The sequence below is a fragment of the Stomoxys calcitrans genome, chromosome 4 (genome assembly GCF_963082655.1).
Source record: "Stomoxys calcitrans chromosome 4, idStoCalc2.1, whole genome shotgun sequence".
NCBI classification, from domain to species: domain Eukaryota; kingdom Metazoa; phylum Arthropoda; class Insecta; order Diptera; family Muscidae; genus Stomoxys; species Stomoxys calcitrans.
Genome location: NC_081555.1, coordinates 150,364,871 through 150,385,614, shown reverse-complemented (window position 1 = coordinate 150,385,614; position 20,744 = coordinate 150,364,871). Strand labels below are relative to the sequence as shown.

The window sequence follows — 20,744 nt, the reverse complement described above, 5'->3', positions numbered from 1 at the left end:
CAGGGCAAGGAGGAGAGCCATTCGCCGCATCCATGGTCTCCAAGCCGATGGGCAGCCATTACAATTTACGGTGGGCGAAGTTACGAATGTCATTCGTGGCGCCAAATCATCCAAGGCGTTAGACCCCGACGGAATCTCTACATTGATGTTGAAGAATCTGGATTTACCTGGAGTTGAGTACCTTACCACTGTCCTCAACCTGTCTTTGAACACTCTTATAGTTCCTGATGTCTGGAAAGATCGCGCTACTGAAGCCTAGAAACGACCCGAGTTTGAAGGAGTCGTACAGATCGATCTCCCTTCTCTCACCAGTAGCAAAGACGCTTGAGGCATTACTCCTCCCGAGCCTCGTAGGAGATTTTCCATTCGCCGAACATCAACATGGATTTCGAAGACTGCATAGCACAACAACAGCTTTGCAGCATGCCATCGCCGCACACATTTGCCGTGGCTTCAGGCCATGTGATAGGACGATCCTCCTGGCACTGGACCTATCGAGGGCATTCGACACGTTCAGCCATGTCATTTTATTTGAGGACAGCGCCAACACGTCCCTTCAGTTAGGTCTGAAAGGCTGGGTCGGGAATTATTTGTGTGATGGCCAGTCATTTGTGGAATTTAGGGATAAGAAGTCGAAACACCGTAGAGTGAAACAGGGAGTTCCCTAAGATGGGGTGATATCTCCGGCACTGTTTAACCTCTACCTATCCTCCATTTCACTCCCTCCAGACGGCATAGAGATCGTATCATATGTGGACGATTGCACGATCATGGTATCAGGACCCCCACCCATTGTTGACATCTGCGATAGGTTGAACGTCTGCCTCATATTTCGCTGCAATAAATCTGAAGATATCTGCCACCAAATCTTCAGCCCCATTGTTCACTACAAATACGCGTGAGGTGAATACTGAGCTGGCTGGGATGGTCGATGGAGAAATGATTCCGACCATCAAGTGTCCCAAAATACTTGGCATAATATTTGACAGCTCTTTCACATTCTCCCCACATGCCACAGCAATATGCGATAAAGTCAAAAGTGGAAACAAGATCCTCACTTGCTGGCTGCAATTGGAGTGCAGACAAAGAAACCTTTTTGACCACATACAAAGCAATTGGCTGGTCTGTGGTAAGAGTTATGCAGCGCCAGTGTGGTCTCCTCAGCTTTGTGATACGCAGTGGTATAATATTCAGATCTGTCAGAATGCCGCCCTCCGAACTGCGAAGGGCTGTCTCCTCAGTTCTCATGTGGACCAACTGCATGAGGAGACAAAGATCCTACCGGCGCGAAGAGGAGTGGGCTGTTATCGCAGAGACCATCCAAATCCTCATCTTGTGGATAGATATCCACCGCGTTACAAGAGAGAACCTCTAGATCAAGCGGCATATCAAGCAGGCAACATTCATGGAGGTAGCAGATGCGGTAAATGGCTACCGCGTGAATGTAGTCTTTGGAGAACGACCGCCTCCCACTGCACCTGAAGAAATTGACCTCTCCCGGCAAACCAGAGTAGTTGGGGCTCAATTATGCCTAAACTCCTATAGAGCAAGGATTGATGTCGACAAGATGTATGTCCCGATCCAGTTCCCTGTAGACGCACTGCCCAGCCAGACTCACTCGACTCAGATCCAGATCCCTGTAGACGCACCCATCTTAGTCGGAGAGTTCCTGGGTCTTGACACAATGATTAGCCTACCTTTGAATCCGACTGAATATAGACAGTAGGTGGATTTTTTTAATGCCGTCCACCAGACCACAAGACCATATATAACTATTGGTATGTCCCGATTGTAACCAGGAACCGCACGATACACGTCACCTGTTTAACTGCCCAGCCAGACTCACTCGACTCAGATCCAGATCCCTGTAGACGCACCCATCTCAGTCGGAGAGTTCCTGGGTCTTGACACAATGATTAGCCTACCTTTGAATCCGACTGAATATAGACAGTAGGTGGATTTTTTAATGCCGTCCACCAGACCACAAGACCATATATAACTATTGGCCCGAGAACTGAAGCATATTGGATAATGATTGTCAGTAGCCTTCAACTGGTGTCATGGTTTAGATAAGAGTGGTAGTCTGTTTTCTAAAAAAAACATACTTGGACTGTTTTTGTTCAGCGAAAAACCAGGGCTCTGGTGGGATTCGAATCCACGACCGTCGCACTGGTTATCCGGGCACCGGGAAGACTCAAGGTGTCATACTTGTGTCATTGTGACTGGTGATGCAGCGCAATGGATAATGTACATGGGAAGTCCTTCCATGTCTGAAAGTTATTTTCCAGGAAACGAGTCTTTTTGATGGGGGTACTCCGCCTTGGACCTACATTATATTGGGTCTAAACTCGATGGCAGCAACGAGGCAGAAGACTACATTGAGTTCACGACACGGGATAGCTGTGAGCACCACACAGGCTGAAACATTGAGGTCCAATCTGTGTGGTGTTCATTGCTGTCACGAGAATCATAGCTGCGAACTACCGGGCGCGTGCACAGGTTACGGATAGTGGAATGCTCCATACAGAGTAGCTGTAACGGCAGTCGCGGATAATCAGCGCCCGGCCTCTTAATGAGACTCGAGCGTAGAGTCTCAGTGAGAAGCTGGGCGGCACCGGTTCTTGCACAAATACCGAGTCCCCATGATGGTCGATATGACAAGGCTAGGCTATTGGCGACTTTAAATAACCAACGGCCACTTTGTTCCCGCGGCGGTCGGTCCTTTGGAACGGAACGAGCTTTCTCACACAGGAGCTTGACGAGGATGGCTATAACAACAACAACAGCAATAATTCTTTGATTGGTTACGTTTTTACTTCGAAACGCAACCAAGCTTAGAAGTTTTATAACACCTGGCTATAAAATTTTAAGTCAGGCCTAAATTTTATATGACATTATTATTAAATGGGCAGACATTTCCCCTCCTTTTGTTCAAGTGTGTGGGGAAACAAATGCCTTGAGAAACCTTATTTTCACTTACTTTGCCATGTATAGAAGATGATTTAATCTCCATTTCGGTTTCAAATATCTCCATATCGGTGGCCACATCTTTTGTTTCAAATTTGCCATTTGCATCCAGACCAGGTATGCCATCAATGTGAACACTAAAGCAGACAATAGAGGGAAATAAACAAACAATTATAAAAATAAAATTTTTTCTATACCCCACCTGTGTCTTAGATCACTGTTTATGGATGTTCTACGACTGCTACAGGAAGCATCCAATTTCAAATCTTCCAAGGCATCCAATGAATCACTGGTGCTATCGGCTCCACCGCCCACCACATCATATATGGGATCGGGATGCTCTTCGATATTGTGTTGCGATTTGGTGGATTTGGTCGACAGTGACTCGGCAATGCTGCTGGTGGAGGAGTTGGCCAAGGATGTATTGGCCAATGAAGTGTCGCAATGATAATCATCGTTGGTAGCACGTAAATATGAGATACGTCGCATTGGTTTCGAGTCGTCAAATGAAGACATGGGTCGAAAACGTCGTACAACATTTGTGTTAGTGGCTGCTGCCGCTGTTTTGTGGTTTGGGGGGAGGGGAAAATATAGAGAAATGGATGTAAAGATTATTAACAGGAATTTATAAGTACCGGATAACAACAACAATGAAACTGAGTCTTTTTTTTTAAATATTGGGTTGCCCAAAAAGTAATTGCGGATTTTTTAAAAGAAAGTAAATGCATTTTTAATAAAACTTGGAATGAACTTTAATCAAATATACTTTTTTTACACTTTTTTTCTAAAGCAAGCTAAAAGTAACAGCTGATACCTGATAAGCTGTGAAAAAATTTGTCAACGCCGACTATATGAAAAATCCGCAATTACTTTTTGGGCAACCCAATAGTTGTTAGATCTTAGTTAAGTTTTCTTTTTTTCTCTCAATTTTTGCAGTTTCACTTACTTCTGGTGTACACTGAAGCTATATTCGCTGAGGATGGTGATGCTTTAGTTGTTGGTGCTGTTGCTGTTGCAGCGACAACAGTGTTCACATCACCTTCGGCTATATCGGTCAATGTGGGCTTCATTTCATTTACATCCGTTAATTTATTTGCATACTCTGTTGAAAGGAACAAAAAAATAGAAAAGAAAATTGAAGAAAATGAAAGGAAATTAACTTATTAATTCTCCCATGAAGGAAACGAACGTATAATGACATTAGGTTTTCCAATAGTGTTAGAGTATGGGTTGAGCATACCATCATACATCATTGGCTTAAATGACTTATAATCGAATTACATCCACTTAGATGGGCTGGTAAAAGGTCGTATAGCAAATATATTCTTGGAAAAGCTTATAATTTAAGAACATGTGGGTAAAAATATTGAAAAGAGGGGGGTAAGAACTATTGGGTTGCCCAAAAAGTAATTGCGGATTTTTCATATAGTCGGCGTTGACAAAGTTTTTCAACGGCTTGTGACTCTGTAATTGCATTCTTTCTTTTGTCAGTTATCAGCCGTTTATTTTTTGCTTGTTTTAGAAAAAAAGTTTGTTTGATTAAAGTTCATTCTAAGTTTTATTAAAAATGCATTTACTTTCTTTTAAAAAATCCGCAATTACTTTTTGGGCAACCCAATAGAATTGGGCATAAATCGAACCAAAAATAAGTTCGCCGATGCAATGCGAACTTGGGTTTATGTTTCCGTCTATACTGGCGGCTACAATAACAACAAGTAAAAGGACAAAAAAAATAAAGCTTTTATGGGCTTTATACTCTTTATCGGCACATCGATCTGTACGGCAGCTATATCTAAATATAATTCGATCCGAACCATATTTGGGACGGATGCCGGGAGACCTAAAACTATCCACTGTTTCAAATTTCACCGAAATCGGATAAAAAATAAAGCTTTTATGGGCTTCAGACCCTTTTAACAGCAGATCGGTCTATATGGCAGCTATATCTTAATATAGTCCGACCTCAACCGTATTAAGTTCGGATTTCGGGAGGCTTAAAATAACCCACTGTTTCAAATTTCAACGAAATCGGTTGATAAATAAAGCTATAATGGGCTTTAGACCCTTAATCGGGAGATCGGTCTATATGGCAGCTATATGTAGATTTAGTCCGAAGTGAACCATATGTAGGTCAGATGCCGGGAGGCTTAAATTAACCCACTGTTTCAAATTTCAGCGAAATCAGATAATAAATAAAGCTTTTATGGGCTTCAGACCCTTCATCAGCAGATCGGTCTATATGGCAGCTATATCTAAATATAGTCCGATCTGAACCACATTTGGGTCCTATGTTAGGAGGCGTAAAACTACCCAATGTTTTAAATTTCAGCGAAATCGGTTAAAAAATAAAGCTTTTATGGGCTTTAGAACCTTTATGAGGAGATCGGTTTATATGACAGCTATACCTAAATATAGTCCGATTTGATCCATATTTAGGTCAGATGCCGGGAGGCTTAAAATAACACACTGTTTTAAATTTTAGCGAAATCGGGCAATAAATAAATCTTTTATGGTCTTCAGACCCTTTATCGGCAGATGGGTATATATGGCCGATATATCTAAATATAGTCCGATATGAACCATATTTGGGTCCTATGACGGAGGCATAAAACTACACACTGTTTCAAATTTCAGCGAAATCGTTTAAAAAATAAAGCTTTTATGGGCTTTAGACCCTTTATGAGGAGATCGGTCTATATGACAGCTATACCTAAATATAGTCCGATTTGACCCATATTTAGGTCAGATATCAGGAGGCTGAAGATAATCCTCTGTTTCAAATTTCAGCGAAATTGGGTAATAAATAAAGCTTTTATGGGCTTCAGATCCTTAATCGGGAGATCAGTCTATATGGCAGCTATATCTAGATATAGTCCGATCTGAATCATATTTATGTCCCATGTCGGGAAGCCTTAATCTATTCTCCGTTTCAAATTTCAGCGAAATCGAATAATAAATAAAGCTTTTATGGGCTTCAGACCCTTTATCGGGAGATCGGTCTATATGGCAGCTATATCTAAATATAGTTCGATCTGAACCATATTTGGATCAGATATCGGGAGGCCTAAAACTACTCACTGTTTCAAATTTCGGCGAAATCGGATAAAAAATAAAGCTTTTATGGGCTTTAGACCCTTTATGAGGAGATCGGTCTATATGACAGCTATACCTAAATATAGTCCGATTTGATCCATATTTAGGTCAGATATCAGGAGGCTGAAGATAATCCTCTGTTTCAAATTTCAGCGAAATCGGGTAATAAATAAAGCTTTTATGGGCTTCAGACCCTTAATCGGGAGATCAGTCTATATGGCAGCTATATCTAGATATAGTCCGATCTGAATCATATTTAGGTCAGATGGCGGGAGGCTTAAATTAACTCACTGTTTAAAATTTCAGCGAATTTGGGTAATAAATAAAGCTTTTATGGGCTTCAGGCCGTTTATCGGCAGATCGATCTATATGGCAGCTATATCTAGATATAGTCCGATCTGAACCATATTTGGGTCCTATGTTGGGAGGCCTTAATCTACTTACTGTTTTAAATTTCAGCAAAATCGGATAAAAAATAAAGCATTTATAGGCATTAGACCCTTTATCGGAAAATCGGTCTATATAGCAGCTATATCCAAATATGGTCCTATTTGACCCGTTCAAAAACTTGGCCAGCGTGCATCAAAAAGACGTATCTGTGCCAAATTTCAGTTCAATATCTCAATTTTTGAAGGCTGTAGAGTGATGACAACAGACGGACGGACAGAGACACGGACATCGTTATATCGTCTTAGAATTTTACGACGATCCGAAATATATATACTTTGTAGAGTCGGAAATTGATATTTCGATTTGTTGCAAACGGAATGACTAAATGAATATACCCCCTATCCTACGGTGTTGGGTATAAAAATGTATACTGGGGCGACAGGTAAGGACTTCTGGTACGACTCTGGTACCTGAAACCACCTGAGGTGGATTCCAACAAATGCAGTCGCCACAATTACTATTGGGCTAGGATTGATACCAACGTCTTGTATGTGTGTCCCGCATGTAGCCAAGAAGCACACGACACATGTCACCTGTTCAGGTGCTAATCCACCCTTACGAGTCTTACTACTAAATTACCTGAACGAACTCCACTCGAGCAACAGAGTTCCTATAATCTATCAAACAAATTTAGGAGGAACGCACAACACACTATTACAACATCATCGATAACCACTTAGATCGCCGTATGACACGATCAAACATGGTCTGGCCTGAATAGGACATCGACTAATACAATTTATGTACGTAGCACGTCAATTTATGCCAGTTGTACGTCAATTGTCTCAGCTAAGAGCGAAAAATGATAAAAAAAGTGTAACGAGCCCCTCAATTTTATATGGTCGTCAAATCGCTTGTTTTAAGTAGGCACACTTACAGTACGTTTACATTGGCCACAAAATCCGGATTTATAGCCACTGCGAGATTTAGGTGCCTGTCCTAAGTTTTTTTTTTCGAGGTTTTACCATACAAAAATAAATCCCATTTAAGAGGGGTTTAATCTTCCCCTTCCATGGCTTTTGGTTATCAATGCGATTCTGAGGTCTTTCGAGAGTAAGGGTGAAGGTCCTTGCCTGACGTCGCCATCATGTATAGAAACTCATTCAGGGATCGTTGCGGAAGCTGGTTGGTCTGGTCTGGTAGACGGGGGCCAATGGGCTTGACATAAGCTCCAGAAGACTGATGTTTTCAAAGGCTATCCTGCAGGGGGTAGAGCTGCTGCCCTAAGGTAATCCAGGGAAGTAGTGTGCCCTTTAACCTAACCTAATTACGAATTACGATAACCGTATCGTAACCAGTTTTGCCGTTTTTGGTAGGTTCCTACCAAAATTGGTAGGTTTTTATTCTCTTGGTAAGCTTACCTCAATTTTTGATAGTTTTTAGGTAGGTAAGATCAGATATTTATTGTAACTGGTAGAAGTGTTGAGGCATCTCTACTAAATTTCGTAAATTCTGGGCAATCCAAAATGAGGCTTTTGTGCATTCAGTGCACACTTACAGTACGTTTACATTGGCCACAAAATCCGGATTTATAGCCACTTCGAGATTTAAGTGCTAAACCATGAGTTTTTTTTTTGCAGGTTTCCCATTTTTTGAAGGATTTGTTTTTAAATCCCAAATAAACCCAATTTCATGGCTAAACAGTAAAAGCGTGATAAGTTTGGCCGATCATTGGGGATTGCAAATGGACCATATGGGTTCAGATTTGGACAATTTTTGGTAGGTTTTAGGTAGGTAAGATCAGATATTGACTGTAACTGTTAGAAGTGTTAAGGCATCTCATCTAAATTTCGTAAATTCTGGGCAACAAGTGAGGTGTTTGTGCATTCAGTGCACACTTACAGTACGTTTACATTGGCCACAAAATCCGGATTTACAGCCACTTCGAGATTTAAGTGCTAAACCATGAGTTTTTTTTGCAGGTTTCCCATTTTTTGAAGGATTTGTTTTTAAATCCCAAATAAACCCAATTTCATGGCTAAACAGTAAGCGTTATAAGTTTGGCCGATCATTGGGGATTGCAAATGGACCATATAGGTTCAGATTTGGACAATTTTTGGTAGGTTTTAGGTAGGTAAGATCAGATATTTATTGTAACTGGTAGAAGTGTTAAGGCATCTCTTCTAAATTTCGTAAATTCTGGGCAACAAATGAGGTTTTTGTGCACTTAGTGCCTTCAATTGGAAAATTCGGCTATATGGCAACTGCATGCAAATATGATCAGATCTGGTTCATACTCAAACTGGGGCGGAGAAGATGGGCAGTTAAAGCTTATCTCTGGGCTCAAACCCTTGAATCGCTTAATTCAAACTAGGCGCGGTAATTCATTGAAATTAAGGCAAAAAAATACGATTTTTATTAACTCAAGATTTCTTATCGGGAAATCGGTATAAATGGTGCCACCGTAGCGCAGAGGTTAGCATGTCCGCCAATGACACTGAACGCCTGGGTTCGAATCCTGGCGAGACCATCAGAAAAAATTTTCAGCGGTGGCTTTTCCCTCCTAATGCTGGCAACATTTTTGAGGTACTATGCCAGGTAAAACTTCTCTCCAAAGAGGTGTTGCACTGCGCCATGCCGTTCGGACTCGGCTATAAAAAGGAGGCCCCTTATCACTGAGCTTAAACTTGAATCGGACTGCACTCATTGATAGGTGAGAAGTTTGCCCCTGTTCCTTAGTGGAATGTTCATGGGCAAAATTTGCAATATCAAGATATGGGCCATCTTTGAACTTTAGGTTGTAGAGTGATTTCGACAAACAGAGGGACGGAAATGTTTAAGTCGTCTAAGAATATAATGACGATCTATTGGGTTGCCCAAAAAGTAATTGCGGATTTTTTAAAAGAAAGTAAATGCATTTTTAATAAAACTTAGAATGAACTTTAATCAAATATACTTTTTTTACACTTTTTTTCTAAAGCAAACTAAAAGTAACAGCTGATAACTGACAGAAGAAAGAATGCAACTACAGAGTCGTAAGCTGTGAAAAAATTTTTCAACGCCGACTATATGAAAAATCCGCAATTACTTTTTGGGCAACCCAATAGTATGCCGACTTTGTAGTGTTGAAAATGTACATTTCAATTGGATTAGCAAAATGGTTTTGTTTTATACCCACCACCGAAGAGTTGGTGGTGAGTATAAAAACATATATGCCATTTTTGGCCCTTAGAACATTTGGTAGCTTTGGTTGGGTTTGGTAGGATTTCCTAAAATTTTGGTAGGAAATAATTTTCTCGAGGCAGTCTGAGATTTTCCTTTTGGCCCTTAGTACATTTGGTAGCTTTGGTTGGGTTTGATAGGATTTTCCTAAAATTTTTGGTAGGAGATTTTAAATCTGAGATTTTCCTAAACTTTTTCATAGCATCCAGGGTTTTCCTAAAGAAACTTTTGACGTAGGCTCCTCTTTCAGCATGCGGCGTTCCCCAGCCTAAAAACCAACCTTAGAGGCACTGTTTGCAAATTTAGTTCTCATTAGGCAGCATATTCTCCATTGTTTAAAAACCAGCCTGTAGTGTTGATTACAGCGATATTTTGGCACTGAAGCGAACAAGTGTCCATATCTTGGTTTTACGATGGCAGTATACATCAAGTATATCATTATTCCCCCTCCCAGTCTAAACCAAAATCCTTAACAGCATCCATAGTATACCTAATGAAACTTTCGTCTTAGCCATCTCTTTCAACATGCGGCGTTCCCCCAGCACAAAAATTTTCACAGCATCCATAGTGTTCCTAATGAAACTTTCGTCTTAGCCAACTCTTTCAATATGCGGTGTTCCTCTAGCCTAAACACATTTTTGGAGGCACAGTTAAGAATTAAGTTCTCAATAGGCTGCATATTCAGCATTGTTCTCAAACCAGCCTGCAGTGTAGATTTCAGCGATATCTTGACTCCGACGCAAGTGTCTGAATTTTCTTAAATTCAAAACAGCTTTTACGATGGTATACAAGCAGATCATCTTTTCCACTCCCATTGTTACCCAAAATCCTCCTGCCTTACATCTTCTGCAGTGTACCCATATCCATACTCAACTAAATTTGCGGCATTTTTCAAGCTTCTTAAGAAAAAGAAGTTTGTCTCAAAAAAATATCGCCCAACTAATCCATCTTGGATTAGCAACGTTTGAAATTAAAAAAAAAAAAACAACTCTGCCTCAATGACTTCAATAAACAATTAACCAGGCTATATAAGTCCATCATAAGCCGTACAATCACAATCCCAAGCAGGCCAGGCTATCACAACATAACAATGGCCTGTACACACAGGCGGCAAACGGCCACAGGATATGGATGATGGTAGTAAAATTAAAATTTAATATTTCTATGAAATAATGGACAGTTTTACTTACTGTGGCTATTATTGGCGTTTGTGGTGTTAGCCTGATGATCGATCGTTGTATTGGCCAGGCTAGCCTTATAGATTTCCATGCGGCTATAACGATGGCCATCGACCACAGATGATGTTGATGATGCTGCTGTTGAGGATAGATTTGTTGTTGCTGCTGCTGCTGTTGTTGTTGTTGTTGGTGTTGTGGTTAGTGAAGAAGTTGCTGCTAATGTTGCAGCACTTGGAACTGTCATCTTTGGCGCCGTTGTTTGTTGCTGTTGATACATATGATGCGGATGCTGTTGTTGTTGTTGTTGCTGTTGCTGATGATGATGCAGCTGCATCCCCTGTTGTTGCACCTGCATTTGATGCAATGGATGATGATGCAGTGAATCATATAAAACACTTGGCTTTTTCATAATAGCATTGCCCCCAGCAGCGGCGGCCGCAGCAGCAGCTGCAGCGGCCGTTGCTGCCGCCGCCGTTGTTGTTGTTGTTGTCTCCATGGCATTTGTGTTGATGGACAAAGGCTTGAAAGGATCAAAACCTCGGGCTAAATGTGAAACCAATTTGCTTTCAAATCTAAAATGAAAGTAAGAAAAAAAAAATGGAAAACAATGAGCGGCAAGGTAGAGGAGGGTGAAGAAAACATGTAAAAACAAACATCACATTCTGCCTGGCCGAACTTTGGTTACCCTCCACCACAGATATAAGTATTAACCATATGTCTTCAAAATCTGTTGAAAATGGTTGATTTTTGAAGCCAATCAAATTAAGAATCAAACTCGGCATGGATGTCGGGGGATCTAAAACAAGTCACTATTCCAAATTCTGGGTAATAAGCGGGCCTTAAATGGTTTAAAGACCCTAAATCGGGAGATTGGTCTTGAGGGCAGCTATTGGGTTGCCCAAAAAGTAATTGCGGATTTTTCATATAGTCGGCGTTGACAAATTTTTTCAACGGCTTGTGACTCTGTAATTGCATTCTTTCTTCTGTCAGTTATCAGCTGCTACTTTTAGCTTGCTTTAGTTTTATTAAAAATGCATTTACTTTCTTTTAAAAAATCCGCAATTACTTTTTGGGCAACCGAATATATCCAAATGTGATCCGATTGGCACAATATTCGGGAAGAATAAGTAGGGGTCTAATTCAACTCACTGCACCAATTTTAAGGAAAATCGAATTATTAATACGTCCATCAAAATCCGTGCCGAGCATGGTTCATATTGGACCATATATGGTTCTATCTGAACCATACTCGGCACGGATATTGATGTGCCTTACACAATTCCCTATGACGTATGCAAAAGTGCAAAGATCTTAATGAGGAATATTTTGAAAAACCATAAAAGCGATTTTCGATGATTAACATTGTGTTCTCTAATCCCGAAATATAAAAGGCAACCCTCGTATAACCAAATCTGAAGCGGAATGATCCATTTGCAATTACCATGAATAAGAAGCATATGTGGAACATTTGAAGTAAATGCAAATTTTGTCCATGAACATTCTATTTGGGAACAGGGCAAACTTCTTACATGTCAATGACTGATGTCCGATTCAAATTTAAGCTCAATGATAAGGGGCCTCCTTTTTATAGTCGAGTCCGAACGGCGTGTAGCAGTACGACACCAGATGTATTCACATGGCTTCTATGCATGGCACAGTATCTCACAAATGTCGCCAGCAATAGGAGGGGAAAACCAACGCTGAAAATCTTTTTTTGATAGTCTTGTCAGGATTCGAACCCAGGCATTTAGCGTCACAGTCGGATATGCTTACTTCTGCGCTTCGATGGCCTTCAACATTTCAAGCGGATATTTTTATTCGTTGGTCCGTTGTCGTCATTTCGACAGACGGATGGACATGGCTAGATCGACTTAGAATGTCAAGAATAAAGGGGAGGGTCCGCCCCCCTTCGGATATCAAAAAATGTAGTACCCTATTTTCACAGGGGGCTCAAACTCTACCATGTATGAAAATTTCATGAAAATTGGTTCAGCCGTTTTTGAGTCTATACGGAACAGACAAACAAAGCGCAACAATTTAATTTTTATATAATATTGGGTTGTCCAAAAAGTAATTACGTATTTTTCATATAGTCGGCGTTGACAAATTTTTTCAACGGCTTGTGACTCTGTGATTCCATTCTTTCTTCTGTCAGTTATCAGCTGTTACTTTTAGCTTGCTTTAGAAAAAAAGTGTAAAAAAAGTATATTTGATTAAAGTTCATTCTAAGTTTTATTAAAAATGCATTTACTTTCTTTTAAAAAATCCGCAATTACTTTTTGGGCAACCCAATATTATATAAAAATTAAATTGTTGCGCTTTGTTTGTCTGTTCCGTATAGACTCAAAAACGGCTGAACCAATTTTCATGAAATTTTCACAGATGGTAGAGTTTGAGCCCCCCGTGAAAATAGGGTACTATATTTTTTGATATCCGAAGGGGGGCGGACCCTCCCCTTTACCTAAATTTTCAAAAATACCAGATCTCGGAGATGGATGCACCGATTTAAGCGAATTTTTGTATGCCACCTTATGGTACCCCAAAAGCACGTCATATAACCTGGGGGGACGCCCTATCCCAAAACCCACCCGAACGGACATGTTTACCGAATGGGACAATATGGGTATCAAATGAAAGGTATTTAAGAGTAGCGTAAGAATTTGGAAAAAAAATTTGACAAATTTCACTCTTAATTTTCGGGGGATCCCCTAACCCCAAAAAAGCCCAAATTGGACACTTTCACCGCTTTGGGCAATATGGGTATCAAATGAAAGGTATTTAAGAGTAGATTAAGAAACTTGGCATTAAAATGCATCCTTACGTGTAGGGGGTGCCTCATTCCCAAAAACACCACCTAACAGGACACTTAGTCGCTTTGGGCAATATGGGAATCAAATGAAAGTTATTCAAAAGTAGAACACAAATCTGACAAAAAAAATTTATTTTTGGTGTCTGAGGGCCCTTTTTTAACCCAAAAAACCCCCCAGCAGAACAAATTTTTCTGATTGGCATAATATGGAAATCAAATGAAAGCTATTTAAAGGTAGAGTTCAATGCTGATATAAAAATGTATTCCTTGATGTCTGAGGGGCCTCCACACCCCCCCAAAACCCCTCAACAGGGCCTATTTACCGATTGGAACAATATGGGTATCAAACGAAAGATATTTGGAGTAGAAATCTGTTATAAGAATTTGGTCCAAGGTATCTACGGGGCCTCCCCAACCCCAAAACCGGCGTAAATGTCCAACGTCACAAAATGGGTATCGAATGAAAGGTCTTTGGGAGTTGAATACGAATCTGGTATACCCATTTAGGACAGAGTCTGGGACCGGCCCACCCACTAAATACCCTACAGTAGGACATGAAGTTCGATCGGGATAATATGTCAATTAAAAGAAATGTTTCGAATCTAATGTTGGTATAAGGATTCAAGTATCTGCGTTGCGTCCTACCGTTCCGCAGGACAAGTATATTGCGACAATAAAAGACTTGAATAAATTGTCGATTGTTTCTTAGCGACGGGGGGACCGACCCTCCCCTCCCAATAAATACAACGCCAAACTGTAATGTAGGATGACCGAGAATATATTGTACTCAAATGAAAGGACGTGTCAGAGGGCAATCCCCCTCCCCCTTCCTACCCAAAAAAAAAAGGAATTAAAAATAATATATGAAGGCCGATCAGGAAAGAAATGGACAGAAATAAGAGGTATTTGGTAGTAGAGTACAATGTTTACCCTCAAATTGAGATGGATACAGGAGGATCTGTTGATCTTTAAGAATGTGGTATCTCAAGTGGTCGGTATACCAAGATAACCAATACAAAAAAATTAATTAGTGTGAATCTGAACGAGACTCGTAGCCCTGAATATTTTGATAAGTACCGTCAAAATGCTTGACATTATGGGGTCAAACAAAGTCGTGTTCTAGCACGATGCTGATATTACTTCAGGATCCGCTTCTAAACTCCCTTCAAACCGGTCATGATTGCCTATGGTGATAAATAATAGGTATTTGATTGTAGAAAACCAATTTTTTTTAGGCTAAATGTTTGGGGGTCGTGTCACCCCATAAACTTTCCCTAAACCAATGGCAATTGGGGCTCAAATAAATGAAATTTGAGAGTAGAGCACGATGGGCTGCATACCTCTCAAACTAGACATAGTTGTGGATTATGGCAAAAAGGGGCTCAAATCTGTATCTGTTTCATGGCCAAGTGTTTCAGGCTGAGGCTTCAGCTAATAAACTCCCCCCTAAACCACACATATATACCGACTATACAATATGGGATTCAAATGATAGGTATCTGAAACCAGAGCACGAATCTGATATATGGGTATCAGCCTCACCTCCAAAAACACCCCCATACCGGACATAATTATCGACCATAACAATATAAGGCTCCAATTAAAGGTTTTTGGAAGAAGAGCACCAATATAATATTCAAATGAGTGCGAAATATCGGAAAGGCCGTACCAGCACCTCCAAACAGGACTTATATCCTGACGTGACCGTATAGGACTCACATTAAATAAAAGAGTGAAAGAAGGCACAGCGGAGCGGGCCCTGTCCTGCTAGTATCTTATATATAAAATTCAATTTGTGTTTGTTTGTTTGTTCCGTATAGACCGCTAACCTTGAAATTTTCACAGATTTTATAGGTTGGTCATATAATTTTTTGATATCGGGAGGGGGCGGACCCTCCCCCTTAACCCAAAAGTACTACCCAAAAATAAAAGAGGACCGATCGAGACAATATGAGTTTCAAATGAAAGGTATTCAAGAGTAGATTACGAATTTCATAAAAAAAGTAGGGCCCAAGTACGTGGGGGGCCGCCCCAGCACCAAAACCCCTTAAAATAGGTTTGTTTGACGATCATGACAATATGGGTATCAAATGAAAAGTATGCGGGAGTAGATAACGAATCTGGTATACAAATTCATGTTGAAGTATAGGGGGTCACCCCACCCCTACTAAAACGTCCAAAATGGGTACATTAGCCAATCACGGATATATGGGACTGGGTTATTTGTTCCGTATAGACTGAAAAACGGCAGAACCGATTTTCTCGAAATGTTCGCATATTGTGTAGGTTGGTCTGCAAGGAAACATAGGTTATGTAATTTTTCGATATCGAAAGGGGGACGGACCTTCCCCCTTATGCCAAAAACACAACCCAAAATCAAAAGTGAACCGATCGAGGCAATATAGGTATCAAATAAAAGGTATTGGAGAGTAGAATACGAATATGGTATTAGAATTTGAGTCTAAGTACCCATCGGGCCGCCCGAACCCCAAAACTCCCCCAAACAGACATATTGAATGTTCATTTCAATATGGGGCTTAAATGAAAGGTATTTGGGAATAGATTTGGAATTTGGCATACAAAATCAGATCGGGTCACGCCACCCCTCAAAAACTTGATACTTGGCTGAACCGATTTTCTTAGAATGTTCATAGTTTGTGTACGTTTGTCTGGAAGGAAATAAGGGCTTTATAATTTTTAGATATCGGATGGAGGCGGACCCTCCCCTTTAACCCAAAAATGCCACCCATATCCGAAAGTGGTCCGATGGGCACAATAAGGGTATCAAATGAAAGGTATTGCAGACCAGAAAACGAATATGGTATTAAAATTTTGTCTTCAAGTACCCAGCGGGCCCCCCAACCCCAAAACGTCCTCTAAACAAATATATTCAAAGTTCATGTCAATATGGGACTTAAATGAAAAGTATTCGACAGTAGATTACAAATATGGCATAAAACATTAGGGTCCAAGTAATGAGAGTTCGCCCACCCCCAAATACCCCCAAATGGGCTTATTAGCTAACCATGGCTGTATGGGACTCAAATGCAAGGTATTAGGGAGTAGATTACGAATATGACGTTAAAATTTGCGTTCAAGTTTAGGTGGCGGTTTTCCTCCTAAAGATACGTCAAATGGGTTATTTGACCCATTATGACAATATGGGAATCAAATGAAAGGTATTCAAGAGTAGAAAACGAATTTGATATCCAATTTTGGAGTCAAGTATTTTGGGCTACGCCCTAAAGCACCCCCTATGCTGAACTTCATTTCCGTTGAGAATAAAGAACAAATTTGATATCTATTTTCAATGCAAAGTGCCGTTGGCGGTGGTCGCCCAGCCCCAAAAAACCCCTTCAAACGGTTCATATTTACCGGCCATGGCAATATGGGGCTGAAATTAAAGGGATTTAGAAGTGCAGCACGAATTTCATATCCATATTTGAGTCGAAATATCTGAGGTGCCATCCCTCCCTTAATGAGAACATTACCCAAGGAAGAACATTATCCAATGAGGAACATTACCACCAGGAACCGAGAAGGGGCAAAATTTCAAACCTCAATGAGTGCCTTCCGATTCAAGTTTAAACTCAATGATAAAGGACCTTTTTTATAGCCGAGTCCGAACGGCGTCCCGCAGTGCGACACCACTTTGGGGAAAACTTTTTAAATGCCAATGCACGGCATTGTACCTCGCAACTGTCGCCAACATTAAGAGGGGATAAACACCGCTTTGTCCGATATTCTCGCCAGGATTCGAACGCGTTCAGCGTCATAGGCTTCAATGGCACGAATTCGATATCCGCATTCAGGGCGAAGTGTGCCCACCCTAAAAAGATATTAGAGTTAAAGTAGGCACAGTGGAGCGGGCCCGGATCGGCCCACACAATGGTGGTGGGTATAAAAAATTGGTTGTAGACCCCTGCACCGAATGCTCTGAAACTATTGAAACTTCAAAATCAGTTGTATCTTCTCCATGATATCAGCAGATTTTGATAAACGAGAATTTCCGTTTAGTAAGGACAACCCTGGTGTAAGATTTTCTAAGGTGTTACAAATGTACTGATGAATCTATCATACATGCCATTGCTCCAGCTGGAGGATAGACTCAATTCACCATTTAACCAAAGCAAGTAAGAGCCTAGCTAAGCCATTGCCATTGCAGGTGATAAGATATTCAAATGACAATATGAAATTGCTTTTCAAACTGGAGCCCCCTCCAGACAAAAAAAAAAAAACCCAAAAAAAAAACAAAAAACGAATAAAAAAGAGAAAGAGCCTCAGTGTGTGAAACAATTACATAGTCCAATGGCCAAAAGCTATTTGCATATGGATATTGAAGTCCAAGTCTTGTATGGTAGTATCGGCTACCTGGGGAGTACTTACACTTTGTTAGTGACACCAGTTTCCTGCAAAGTTTCCATGAATTCATAATCCTTATGGTATTTATCACGCAATAATGAACTGCTGCCATTGGTGTTGGTGCTGGGGCTGCCTCCACTGGTGGCTAGTCTCTGGTGTTGGAGATGATGTTGCTGTTGTTGCTGCTGCTGTTGTTGTTGCTGACTACGGGGCATTGTAGCCGTTGAACCATAGGTTCCACCGCCGCCACCACCACCTCCTCCTCCTCCTCCAGTTGAACTGGAGCCTAAATTCGGTGCGTAATGCATATCACAGTTTGCTGTTAATAATTCTCTCGTGCTAGACGATGATGATGTGGCCGACAATGGTTGCTTTACAAATGTGCGCACTTGTCCTCGTGCCACAGCCGCCGCTGCTGCTGCATTGTTGCTACTGCTGCTGTTGACAAAACTTAAGCTACCAACAACGCATGTCCCCGATGATGAGCCTCCCCCCACAGATGTCGATGATGTTGAGACCATAGACAATTGCGGACTACCAGATGGTGGTGTATGGGGAAAGAAGTGTTGCTGATGGGGATATTGTTGTTGTTGCTGTTGCTGCTGCTGGTGGTGTTGTTGATGTACATTTGGTAGCGGTGATTTGAGAAATTCTTCTTTTTGTTTTATCGATTCACGCAATCGTATCATCAAATCACTAGTGTCCACAGCAGCATTGAGAGCATATAAGGCGGCAGCATTTTGTTGCTGTTGCTGCAATTGTTGTTGGCGGGTTAATACTGTTAGATTTGCTGGTGGAGAGCTGTAAGCAAAAAGAAGAAAGTGAAGAAGAAAATTAATGGGTATGTTAAAAAAATTTTTTATTATCAATTATAGCAGCTATATCGAAATATGGTTTGATTTCGACCACATTCACCCCAGACCAGATTGAGTGGTCTAATATATTGGTTGCCCAAAAAGTAATTGCGGATTTTTCATATAGTCGGCGTTGACAAATTTTTTCACAGCTTGTGACTCTGTAATTGCATTCTTTCTTCTGTCAGCTATCAGCTGTTACTTTTAGCTTGCTTTAGAAAAAAAGTATAAAAAAAGTATATTTGATAAAAGTTCATTCTAAGTTTTATTAAAAATGCATTTAATTTCTTTTAAAAAATCCGCAATTACTTTTTGGGCAACCCAATACATTGTACAAGTCATTGTTCAATTTTGTACAACAAATTATTGGTTTTTTTTTGGTAGCTTTATCGAAATATAGACCCATCTGAACCATATACGAAACGGATGTCGAAAAGCCTATCATAAGTCACTGTCTTAAATTTCAGCGAAATCGGATTATAAATGTGCCTTTTATGGGGCCAAGACTTTAAATCGAGAGATCGGTCCATATGACAGCTATATCTAAATCTGAACCGATCTGAGCCAAATTGAAGAAGGATGTCGAAGGGCTTAACATAGCTCACTGTTTCAAATTTCACCGAAATCGGACAATAAATGCGCCTTTTATGGGCCCAAGGCCTTAAATCGAGAGACCGGTCCATATGGCAGATATATCAAAATCTGAACCGATCTGAGCCAAATTGAAGAAGAATATCCATGGGGCTAACACAACTCACTGTCCCAAGTTTCGGCGCCACCGGACAATAAATGCGCCTTTTATGGGCCCGAGAACTTAAATCGAGAAATCGGTCTATAAGGCAGCTATATCCAAATCCGGACCGATCTGAGCCAAATTGAAGAAGTATATCGATGGGCCTAACACAACTCATTGTCCCATTTTTCGGCGACAACGGACAATAAATGCGCCTTTTATGGGCCCAAAACCTTAAGTCGAGAGATCGGTCTATATGGCAGCTATATCCAAATCTGAACCGATCTGAGCCAAATTGAAGACGAATATCGAGGGGCCTAACAAAACTCACTGTTTCAAATTTCAGCGACATTGGACAACAAATGGGCCTTTAATGGGCCCAAAACCTTAAGTCGAGAGATCGGTCTATATGGCAGCTATATCCAAATCTGAACCGATCTGAGCCAAATTGAATACGAATATCGAGGGGCCTAACACAACTCACTGTCCCAAATTTCGGCGACATCGGACAATAAATGCGCCTTTTATGGGCCCAAAACCCTAAATCGGTGGATGGGTCTATATGGCAGCTATATCCAAATCTGGACCCATCTAGGCCATATTGCAGAAGTATATCGAGGGACTTAACTCACTGTCTCAAATTTCGGTAAAATCGGACAATAAATGCGTCTTTTAGGGGCCCAAAACCTTAAATCGAGAGATCGGTCTATATGGCAGCTATAGCCAAATTTGGATCGATCTGAGCCATATTGCAGGAAGATTTCGAGGGGCTTAACACAACTCACTGTCCTATATTTCAGCGACAACGGACAATAAATGCGCCTTTTATGGGCCCAAAACCCTAAATCGAGAAATCGGTCTATATGACAGCTATATCCAAATCTGGACCGATCTGAGCCAAATTGAAAAAGAATATGGATGGACCTACCACTACTCACTGTCCCAAATTTCGGCGACATTGGGACAATAAATGCGCCTTTATGGGCCAAAAACCTTAAATCGAGAAATCGGTCTATATGACAGTTATATCCAAATCTGGACCGATCTGAGCCAAATTGAAGAAGAATATCGATGGGCCTAAGAAAACTTACAGTCCCAAATTTCGCCGACATCGGACAATAAATGCGCCTTTTATG

The 20,744-nt window shown here is 40.8% G+C and overlaps 1 protein-coding gene across 3 annotated transcripts in view; it reads right to left on the bottom strand.

Moving 5' to 3' along the window:
• Nucleotides 1-20,744, bottom strand: part of LOC106083860 (serine-rich adhesin for platelets) — a 299,438-nt gene that overhangs the window by 16,021 nt on the left and 262,673 nt on the right. For all 3 annotated transcript variants that reach the window (XM_059366836.1, XM_059366835.1, XM_059366837.1), the window contains 5 exons: nt 18,046-18,822; nt 10,863-11,422; nt 3,914-4,069; nt 3,170-3,527; nt 2,981-3,104 (listed from right to left, as the gene is read on the bottom strand). In XM_059366836.1, coding sequence (XP_059222819.1) covers nt 2,981-3,104; nt 3,170-3,527; nt 3,914-4,069; nt 10,863-11,422; nt 18,046-18,822 — 1,975 coding nt within the window. The remainder of the gene's footprint in view (nt 1-2,980; nt 3,105-3,169; nt 3,528-3,913; nt 4,070-10,862; nt 11,423-18,045; nt 18,823-20,744) is intronic.